Source organism: Ipomoea triloba, chromosome 9, assembly GCF_003576645.1.
Source record: "Ipomoea triloba cultivar NCNSP0323 chromosome 9, ASM357664v1".
NCBI lineage: Eukaryota > Viridiplantae > Streptophyta > Magnoliopsida > Solanales > Convolvulaceae > Ipomoea > Ipomoea triloba.
This window is the reverse complement of record NC_044924.1, coordinates 23345956-23357563: the sequence shown is the minus strand read 5'-3', so window position 1 is coordinate 23357563 and position 11608 is coordinate 23345956. Positions and strand designations below refer to the sequence as shown.

Below are 11608 nucleotides of genomic sequence, written 5' to 3'. Positions count from 1 at the left end.
CTTCTTCTGTAAAAGAAAGGGACACATGAAGAAAAATTGCATCAAGCGGATCAAGAAGAAAGGTAATCTATCCTCATTCGTATGTCATGAATTGTCAAATGTTAATACTAATTCATTGGTGGATTGATTCTGGTTAAACTATCCACATTGCAAATTCTTTACAGGATATGCAAAATTTGAAACAACCAATGGGAAGTAAGTGAACCATCTTATATGGAAACAAGATGGGCTCACCAGTTGAAGCAATTAGGACTTGTACTTTAGTATTAAGAAAATGGATTTGTTTTGTAAATGGTTTGATTAGACCTTTTATGTATCTAGTTTCTCTAGAAACTTGGTTTTAGTTTCAAAACTTGTACCATTTGGATTCCAATTTAAGTTTTATTGCAAGTATTTTCAATTGTTTCACAATTCTACTTGTATTGGAAAAAGGTACATTGTTTGATGGTCTTTATCATATTCACTTACAAAACAATCCAATTTACAATTCCTTAAATGCTGAAACTAGTACCAAACGTTGTAGTATTAACAAAAATTTCTCAATGTTATGGCATCGGAGATTAGAACATATCTCCCTTGAGCGTATTAAAAGATTAGTAAAGGATGGAGTACTTTCTACTCTAGACTATACTAATTTTGAGACTTGTATTGACTACATTAAGCATAAGCAGACAAACAAGTCAAAGAAATGTGCCAATAGAAGTTCAACATTGTTAGAAATTATACATACTGACATATGTTATCATAATATGGACATCCCTGGTCAAAAAAAAAAAAATTCATCACCTTTAATGATGACTTTTCAAGATTTACCTGTGTATTTACTTCATAATAAGTATGAAGCATTGGATATCTTTAAATTATTTAAAGCTGAAGTTGAAAACCAATGCAATAAGTAAATACAAATAGTTAGGTCTCATAAGGGAGATAAATACTATGGTAGATACACGTGAAAAGAAACTTGACCCGAACACTATTAGTGCTTTCTTCATTAGATATGCACAATTTTCTAAGGGTTATAAGTTTTATTGTCCATCACATACTACTAGGATTGTGGAATCAAGAAGTGCTAAGTTTCTTAAAGATGACTTGATTAGTGGGAGAGATCAATTTAAAGACTTAGTTCCTATTTTCGATCATATTGATTCTCACATTTCTACGTCATCTAATGGAGTTATATTTATATGTCACACTCCTTCAGTTAAACGACCCACTGTTGATATTCCACAAATTGTTGAAACTCAATCAATTCAGGATTTATAGTAAGTTCCTGAACCGATGTAGATTTAACCAATTCAAGAACTATCCTCAGTTCCTGAAGAGGTAGTTGCCTCGCAAACTTTTTAAAGGTTTCAGTGGTTCAACATTAAAGATAATCTAATCGGGTATGACGTTCAACATTACCTAGTTACTATGTATCGTATCTACAATAATTTGACATTAGAGCCGAAAATGATCCTGAAATATTTTCACCAATCATGAATTATTCATAATCTAATTTGTGATAAGAAGCCATGAAAGATGAAATGAATTCCATAAAGAGTAACAAAGTTTGGGATCTTGTTAAGTTACCTAATGGGGCTAAGGCTATTGCCTAAAAGAGATTCATTAGGTAAATTAAGAGATACAAGACCAGGCTTATTGCTAAGGGATTCACACATAAAAAAAAGGTATCGATTACAAGGAGAATTTTTCTCCTTTATCAAAGAAAGATTCTCTTCGAATTATTTTGGCTTTAGTTGCACATTTTGAGTTGCAACAAATAGATGTGAAAATTATATCTAGAAGAGGAAGTTTTATGAAACAACCTATAGGTTTCTCTTCTAGGGGTAGTGAGAATTTAGTATGTAAACTTAAGAAATCCATATATGGCTTAAAACAAGCCTCCCGCCAATGGTACATTAAGTTTGACAGGGTTCTTTCTTCATTTGGTTTTGTTGAAGATCCCTTTAATCATTATATATACCAAAAGGTCAGTGGGAGTAAAATTTGGTTCCTTATTTTATACGTGGATGATATCTTACCTGCTACTAGTGATATGGGATATGGGTAATGCATTTTTATGTCATTTGCATAAAAATTCATAAGGATAGATCCCGAGACATACTGATCTATCGCAAGAAACCCGTATAGACAAAGTTTTGGAAAGATTCAGATTTAGAATTGTTCACCAAATGTTGCTCCCATAGCAAAAGGAGATAAATTAAGTTTGAATCAATGTTATAAAAATTGGCCTGGAGAAGTCCATGAAGGACATTCCATATGTTGAAGCAATTGGATGTCTTGGATACATTTAAGTATGTACAAGACCAAACATTGTTTTTGGAATGCTAGGACGATACCTGCATAATCCAGGCAAAGACCACTAGAAAGCTGTAAAAGAGTTTTAACGTATCTCAAAGATACTAAAAACTATAAGCTTGGGTTTAGGAAAATATCTTAGATGTCATTGGATATTCTCATGCGAACTTTGTTGGCTATGTTGATTCTCAAAAATCAGCTTCAGGGTACATATTTATTATGGCTGGTAAGGCTATATCATGGAAAAGTGTTAAACAGTCTTTAATAACTACTTCTACCATGAAAGCCAAGTTCGTTTTCATATTTTGAGGCCACTTCACAAGGTGTATGGCTTAAGAATTTCTTCTCTAGGCTTAGAATTTTTGGATTTTGTATCTAAGCCATTAAGAATCTATTGCAACAACTCAACTACAGTTTTCCTAACTAAGAACGACAAAAGTGGGAGTCGAATTAAGCACATCGACATAAAGTTCTTAGCTATAAGGAAGCAAGTTAAAAAGTAAATTGTGGTCATTGAGCACATCAGTACTGAGTTGGTAATAGCATATTCCTTGACTAAAGGCATGCCTACAGTTAAATTCAAGGATATTGCTGAAAAGATGGGACTTTCACCCATTTTCTAATATTGTATATACATACAGTTTTAATGAATGAAATTCTTTCGCATTCAAAAATTTTCTCATAAAGTGTGTACACTCTAAAATTCATTGAGAAAATATTTCAGTTGGACTTGAAATAAACATATGGTTTATTTCATAAAGTTTTTAGTTTCCTAATTAAGAGCTTGAAGTCAGTTTGCATTTAATCATAATGGATGCTACTCGTTTTAAGGAGGACATATCACTATGGTTGGTATTTTCTGATTTTAAGGTTATAGAGTTTTGCACCAAGTGGGAGAATGTAACACTTACCAATATTATATTATTATAATATAGGTAGTAATTATATTAATTAAGATAATATAATTATATGGTGCATTACTTCCATATCAGCTCATGTTAATTAAGGTAAATACTAATGGTGATTGGAAGTATAATTGGGGAGGGATATATTACCATATTGATGGCATATGGTTAGTATAAATAAGAGCCCTTGGTCCTCTCACTGCTTAAACATTCATTCTCTACACTATCAAAGAGAGGGTTGAGAAAGTGAGAGAAACAGTGCTGTTACTCTGTTGCAATAGTCCTGTGATTACACAATCTACATCAATCTAAAGCTATGGCTAGAGGTTAGATCCTATATTTTATATATTTCAGTTCAGTTTTATTTCTTACATATGTATATGTATATAGACACATATATAGTATTAAAGTGTATATAAAACTAATATCTATGTTCAAATTGTTAATAACTTGAGTAGCGTAGTTTGTTGAACTCCGAACTTGATGTTAGAAAGTTTATGTCACAATAATTTTTTAGTCTACCTTTAATGAATCATCACTTATTTAACAAATTAAATGTTTCAACTAAAAGAAATTAAAATTAAAAAGTATTTATGAATATAGTATATGTTATTCAAATTATTTTATCTAATTGATTGTGTTTCATATTTTGTCATAAATATTTTCACATTTTCACCCACTCAAGTATATTTTTGGTTATGACCTAACTATCATGTAATCTATCAAAAATATTTTATTGCAATTTATAATTATTTTGTATTTTAACCTTATTATGACTGTTTGATATTTTGTCATTGACATTTCTAATGTAATTTAAATTTCGCCACACTCAGTCGATTTTCTAACCTTATTATGATTGTTTGATATTTTGTCAGAAGGACTAAATCTATATAAAAAAAAAAAATCAAAATGGATCACTACTTATATCGGGAATAAAAGTTGTGAATCCAAATTAACGACTTTAAAGTCATGGGATCAAAAGTGAAAAAAATTCTAAAATTGTTTTTTTTTTTTTTAGTTATTACCGAAATGGTCCATCGACTATTGTGAAATTACCAATTTGGTCCTCGACAATTTTTCGTGCCCAATTAAGTCCCTCTTTTTAACCAATTTGGTCCTCCATTTATTTTGCTGTTAAATATCCGTTAAATCGGGACCAAATTGGTAATTTTGCTATAGTCAAGGGACCATTTCAGTGAAAAATTAATTACCAATTTGGTCCCTTGATTATAGCAAAATTACCAATTTAGTCCCGATTTAATAAATGTTTAACAGAAAAATAAACAGATGACCAAATTGGTTAAAATTTTCAAAGTCGAAGGACTTAATTGGTCACGAAAAATTGTTGAGGACCAAATTAGCAATTTCACAATAGTCGAGGGACTATTTTGATAATAAACTTTTTTTTTTTTGGTTATTTCTTGCAACCCATTCTTGTTTAGAGTAGAAGTTCAATCTCCAATCGGAATGATCTGATCTCATCTATTCGATTTTTACCCTTTCTGGTGATTGATTAGATGTACGCAGTACGCACAAGGTATCAAATTCTTGAATTGAAATTCATCAACTCATCTACGACAAGTATCCAATTCTATATGATCTGAAAGATAAAGTTACCAACTTTATAATTTCTTGACTAAACTGCCCATTACATCCACTTTGCTTGCCCACTGTTATATCAAGATTCACCAGTAGACAATCAGGAGTTGAGTCTACACGTGTAGAGGGCATTTATGTCATGGTAAAAATAACTACCGACAAGCTTAATGGGCGTAGTATAGCAGCTGGAAAGTTAACATGTTTCATTGTCATCATCATAGTATGTCTGATTTTATTTTTAGCTGGATAGACAGCTTAGTTGGTCACTTGAGAAGAAATATCAAGAATTGAGTCTCACTAAAGACAGTATGGCAGTAAATATCTAATATTTGTGTTCAGCTAAGTTATCATTATTTATATTTTCTCAGATGTTCTGTTGGGTCGAAATGTGATGGACTTTTGGGTTGGAGATTTAATTTCCTGGAAGAAAGATATTCTTTTTTGGGGTAATTTTAAGCAACTTTGGAAGATTATTAATGAAAGCTTTTAGGTGAACTCGTGGGGCGACTTTAATTTAGTAGGTGCGTAGTAAACTGCCTTTTGGTCTTCTTGTTTACTAGGAGTTTGCCCTCTTTCATCATGCAAGATTCTCGAAGCCCACCAATTCCACTTGTTTATTTATCATTACAGATTTTTTTAATGGTTTAATGTTTGAGGATTGCAACTGCTCTCTAAAGCTTCCATTTTTAAATGACAATTAAGGTGACATCTTTTGCTACCATTTTCCTCATCTAAGCCACCCACTTCGAATGTTTACATGTTTTGGGATGCAATTTGACTTGAATGCATTGCTAATTCATTTTCTCTATTCTTATTGGGAAGAGATTATTAGCGAAGAGCCAAGTCCAATACTAAGTGACTAGGTGAATTGTGAGGCGAAAGTTTGAAAGGTCAAGTCCAACACCTGTCTTTCGAAAATGTGGTAGTATAAGAAAATAAAACTGCGTCTTTCAAGTTCTAGATTTTGGTAAAGTAGTAAGTTCTTAATCCTAACAAATGATATCAGAGTCGGGGTCATGATATCTTTTGGGTAGTAGTAAGCGCATGATATTATTTTCTTTGGCATTCACATAGTGGAGGTTTTTAGAGAATTTTTATTCATGCAAATAAAAAAAAAAATTGTTGGTCCTAAAAATGAAGGAAATCATGTGCAATTTGCGCGTTTCGCGCAGTGTTGCGTCCATCACGGTGCATCAATGTGTCCTCTTTTTTTTTTCTTTGTCAGAACTGTTTTTCTTTTCTTTTTCTCCCATTTTTCTCTCTTTCTTCTAAAATGTTGAATCTGTAACTCCAAAAATCTCCACACCAAAACATGTAAGATGATATAAATCACAATAACCCAGTGATTAAGACTAAATGAAACAATAATCTAAACTCGTGTAAACTCTTTTTTTTTTTTTCTCTCATTATTTGTCTACAAACAACCTACAATAAAACCACCACAATTGAGGTTGCTCTTATACATTAACAAAAAAAAAAAAAGTCAATTCTTCAAACTCTGATCTAAATGGATATTTTAATCTACTTATTGCGGCCGGCCTCATCTGCGTCGTTGTCATTTAGAGTTTAGACCCTATTCGTTTTCTGTATTGCAGTTGGAGGGTTGTGATCCTAGCAAATCAACGCTACAGAAATGGTGGACAACCTATCGGCCGAAGAGTGGCTATGGCGTTCGCAAGAGCTTGTCCCGGTGGCGCTGGAGAAGGCCAGGAAGGTTAAAGGATTCCCCAGTAGGTGGAAGGTGATTATTTCCAAATTGGAGCAGATCCCATCAAGATTATCAGATTTGTCTACCCATCCTTTCTTCTCCAAAAACGCTCTGTGTAAGGAGCAGCTGCAGGCAGTATGGAACACACTGAATGAAGCAATTGAGTTTGCCGAGATGTGTGCGAAAGAGAAGTATGAGGGGAAGCTTCGGATGCAAAGCGATTTGGATGTTTTATCTGTGAAATTGGATCTGAATTTACGCGATTGTGGGCTTTTAATCAAAACTAGGGTACTGGGTGAAGTTACTATGGCCAGTGTACCAGAACCAGATAGAAGCAATTTAAGAGAATTGCTTGCCCGGCTTCAAATAGGGCACTTGGAAGCTAAGCATAGGGCTCTTGATGGCCTTCTTGAAGCCATGAAAGATGATGAAAATACCATTCTGGAAGTCTTGACACGTAGCAATGTTTCTGCTCTAGTCCAACTACTCACAGCTTCTTCTCCTCAAATGAGAGAAAAGGCAGTCACAGTGATCTGCTCACTTTCAGAATCTGGGTGTTGTGAGAAATGGCTGGTTTCAGAGAAAGTGATTCCCTCTCTTATACGCCTTCTTGATTCCGGTTCTGCTCTGGGTAAGGAGAAGGCTGCCATTTCTCTTCAGAGATTGTCAATTTCAGCAGAAACTGCAGGGTTGATTGTTGGGCATGGAGGGATTAGGCCATTGATTGAGATCTGTCATACCCAGGATTCTGTTTCTCAGGCTGCAGCTGCTTCTGCACTGAAAAATATATCTGTTGTGCCCGAGGCCCGACAAGCTCTTGGCAACGAAGGCGTCGTGGAGGCAATGATCAATCTTCTCGATTGCAGTATGGCTCCCGAGTTGAAAGACTACGCTGCTCAGTGCTTGCAGAACATCACTTCCAGTTGTAGTGATGATGAGCTTAGAAGATGTGTTATTGAGGAGGGTGGAATCCCAAGCCTGGTTAAATGTTTGGATGGGGATTTACCTCATGAATCGGCAGTGGGGGCGTTAGCGAATTTGGTTGGATATGTCCCCATTGAGACATTGGTTTCACTTGGTGTCCTTCCAAGATTGGTTCATGTCCTCAAATGTGGAACAATTGGGGCAAAGCAGTCTGCAGTGTCTGCAATCTGCAGAATTAGTACCTCTGCTGAAGCGAAAAAGGCGGTGGGTGAGAGCGGATGCATCCCGCTCCTTGTCAAGACGCTTGTCGTGGCGAAAGAGAACGGGTTGAGAGAGGCTGCTGCTCAAGCAATTGCCAGCTTGATGACCCTTGGACAGAATTGCAGGGAAGTGAAGAAGGATCACGATAGCGTGCCAAATCTGGTGCAATTGCTCGACCCGAGCCCTCACAACACTGCAAAGAAGTACGCCGCTTCTTGCCTGGTGTTGCTGTCGTCGAGCAAGAAGTGCAAGAAGCTAATGATCTCCCATGGGGCGATCGGATATCTCAAGAAACTTAGCGAGATGGATGTCCCGGGTGCCAAGAAGCTTCTCGAGCGTCTCGAAAGAGGGAAGTTGATATCTGGTTTGTTTAGTAGGTGAAGTACTTCTGCATAGTCTGACTTTGGATTTCAATATCTCAAACAAAGTGACATTAACTGCAAAACATAGAGCTTGTTAACCTATGCAACTTGATGTACATCAAATAAGAATATAATTTGTGGAAATCATCACTCTCTAGTTTTATTCTTTATATTTACAACATTAATTTGTGATTCTTTGGATTGAAATCCTATACTAGCTAGTGTACAATTGATAGATCTCTCATTCACTATGGATAAAGGTTAATAGTCCATTGCCATCCTGCATTGCCATTTTACTACCTGCTTGGCCAACACCCTTATTACTGGGAAATGGATTTTAGAGAAGCCATTTGCTTGCTCTGCAACATCACCTTTTTGGTTACTGATAGGATAATTGGATAAGTTAGACCCAAATTCTAATTCAGAACACTCTTAGTCTAATATGTCAAAACAATTTAGACAGTCAATTAGTAACGATTAGGAGTTGAGCAGAGAGCATGCAGAATGATTGCACTAAGGGTGTGTTTGGAAACCCGGAAAATGATTTCTGGAAATCATTTTCCGGGTTTGTGGTGTTTGGGAAGGGCAAGGAAAACAAGGTCAAAGGAAAATAGTAAATTAGTCAATGGAAAATGAGTCTAATTTGGAGGAAAATGACTTCCCCTTTTTTTTGGGGGAAGTCATTTTCCAGATTTCTCACGCCCTTCCCGGCTTCGCCTTTCACCTCTCACGCCTCTGCTTCGCTTCTCACCTCTCACGCCTCTGCTGCGCTTCTCATTGCTCGCCATTGCATCTCACACCTCCTCTTCATCTGCTCTCTCCATTTGGCTTCCAATGGCTCTTCTTCTTCCCATCATCAAGGTATTTTTCTTTCTCTTCCCATCATCAACGACTCTCTCCATTTGCATCTCACTATCCTCTTCAGATCTGAAATTTTTTGCCTATTTTTGACCAAAAAACGGACTAATTTCGCAACCAATCCGTCGGACTGGCTTGCAAAACCAGTCCCGACGGACTGGCTTGCGAAACCAGTCCCGACGGACTGGTTTGCGCCCAGTCCCAAGGACTGGTTTCTCAATTTCTGTTCTTTCTAGTAGGAGGGCATATATTTGAACCCTTATTCCCTTTCTTTATAATGGGCTCAGAGAATGAGGCTTTACAGAGAATATGGAATTTTTATGGGTGGTTGCAAATCTCTGCTTTGCCCATGATTTCTCTTTATACTCAATGCAACAGCCCCCTTTCACACATCGTTTCTATGAACCTGTGTGTGTATATATATATATATATGATGTTTCAGCTACCTAGCTTAAGCTTTAGTGGGTTACTACCTTCAGGGTGCAGTAAGTATATTATTGATAATGTTATTGCTGACTGCTGTGGACCATAAAGTTATTCTTCTCCCATGGACCATATAGTTATTGATTTGCTATGTGGTGGGAATTTGGTGGTTTTGTACTCATGAATATGTGTATGTGTGAATACATATATATATATATATATTTGATTGCTGCATTATCCATTAGTAGCTCAAGTTCAAAAGTAAATGATCTTTAATTGCATTTGTTGCCATTGTTATGCTATCAAAGGAAACTCTTTATTGAATTACTGCCATTGTTATGCTATCAAAGGAAACTCTTTATTGAATTACATATCTAATACTTATACTCTCAGTAACTCTTTATTGAATTACATATCTAATACTTATACTCTCAGTAAAGAAATTTAATACTCTATATCTAATACTTATACTCTCAGTAAAGAAATTTAATACTCTGTGTGTTTGCTTTCAACTTCAAAACTCAATGTTTTTACTAATTGGGTTTTTTTTTTTATTGTTATGTATTGTTTGATTATGTTTTTGAGTTTTTTTTTTATTGTTATGTATTGTTTGATTATGTTTTTGAGATTTTTTTTTATTGTTATGTATTGTTTGATTATGTTTTTGAGATATGTTATTTTGTTGTGATTTTTTGTTGGTATAAATAAATAATTTATAACAATTGTGATATTATTATGGTGATTATTTTGTATTTTTGGATTGTATAGATGGATAATAATCATGTACGTGCTGCTGTGATGAGTGCATCAAGTGCAATACTAGCTGTTGGGATTCTTTTATTGCAATTTCTTAGGAAAAAAAATCAAATAGAGCATGAGATAGTCAATAGAGATTATGACCGTGATTCTTACGAGCATGAGATAGTCAATAGAGATTATGACCGTGATTCTTACATAAATAGTATTTTGTGTGAGGGTGATAAAAAATGTATTAGCATTATTAGAATGCAACCTATTTCATTCTATAAGTTGTGTGACATTCTTACCACTAATAACTTATTGCACACAACTAGAGCCGTTAGTGTTAAAGAACAAGTGATAATGTTCTTACATATAATAGGTCACAATGTAAGATTTCGGGTTATTGGATCAAGGTATTATAGGTCAATTGAGACAGTTCATCGTTATTTTAGAAGTGTTTTGAGAGCCATTTTAACTTTGTATAAGAAGCTCATAGTATTACCGGATAGTGAATTAACTCCCCATGAAATCATTAGCAATCCTCGATTTTATCCATACTTTAAAGATTGTCTAGGAGCAATAGATGGAACCCATATTCGTGATTCTGTGCCACTTAATGTGCAAGGAAGATTTCGCGGACGGAAAGGTGGAACAACACAAAATGTGTTTGCTGCCGTCACGTTTGATTTGAGATTTTGTTATGTGCTTGCTGGGTGGGAAGGTAGTGCACACGATTCTCGTGTCTTGAATGATGCACTCACACGTCCCAATAGATTTAAAATTCCAGAAGGTATAACTAATACAACTATCATTTTTTCATTATGTTACAATATATTATATAAAAATTACATATAAGTAATCAAGTTGTGTACACTTGTAGGAAAATATTATCTTGGTGATGCTGGATATGGCATCCGGAATGGGATACTTACTCCATACCGTGGTGTTAGATATCATTTGAAGGAGTTTAGTGGTCATCGTCCTGAGAATAAGAAAGAACTATTTAATCTTCGTCATTCGTCCTTAAGAACAACTATTGAAAGAGTGTTTGGAATTTTGAAGAAACGATTCCGTGTATTAGATGCAGAACCATTTTGGGATTTTATGACACAAGTGGATATAGTTTTAGCTTGTTGCATAATTCATAACCATATTATGGGAATCGATCCTAATGATGAAATTAATCAAGCATTAGTTGATGATGATGGTAGCTTGTTGACATTATCTCATACTCAAAGTGAAGAAAGACACGAGGCTAAACAGTGGAATGCAAAGAGGGATGAAATTGCAGAACAAATGTGGAATGACTTTAGTATCTAGTTTATTGTTAAACATTTCTTATTGCTACTTTGTTGGATGTTATTAGTTGTTAAACTTGGATTAGTTTATGTTTGGTACTTGTTTTATTGTTAAACATTTCTTAGTGCTGCTTTGTTGAATGTTATTAATTGTTAAACTTGGATTACTTTATAGTTGATATTTGTTTTATTGTTTTATTGTTCCAAAATTATTTGTCTTATAGCATC

General features: G+C 34.9%; 1 protein-coding gene across 1 annotated transcript; it reads left to right on the top strand.

The window, feature by feature from the left end:
• The first annotated feature begins 6311 nt into the window (after window positions 1-6311).
• Window positions 6312-8270, top strand: LOC116030900 (vacuolar protein 8-like). Its single transcript, XM_031273265.1, has one exon. The coding sequence runs from the start codon at window positions 6439-6441 to the stop codon at window positions 8077-8079; it is 1641 nt and encodes a 546-aa protein (XP_031129125.1). The 5' UTR covers window positions 6312-6438; the 3' UTR covers window positions 8080-8270.
• Window positions 8271-11608: the final 3338 nt, after the last annotated feature.

Bases quoted from the DNA above. Each gene is read 5' to 3' on its own strand.
- LOC116030900 (XM_031273265.1), top strand. From the start codon at position 6,439: ATGGTGGACAACCTATCGGCCGAAGAGTGGCTATGGCGTTCGCAAGAG.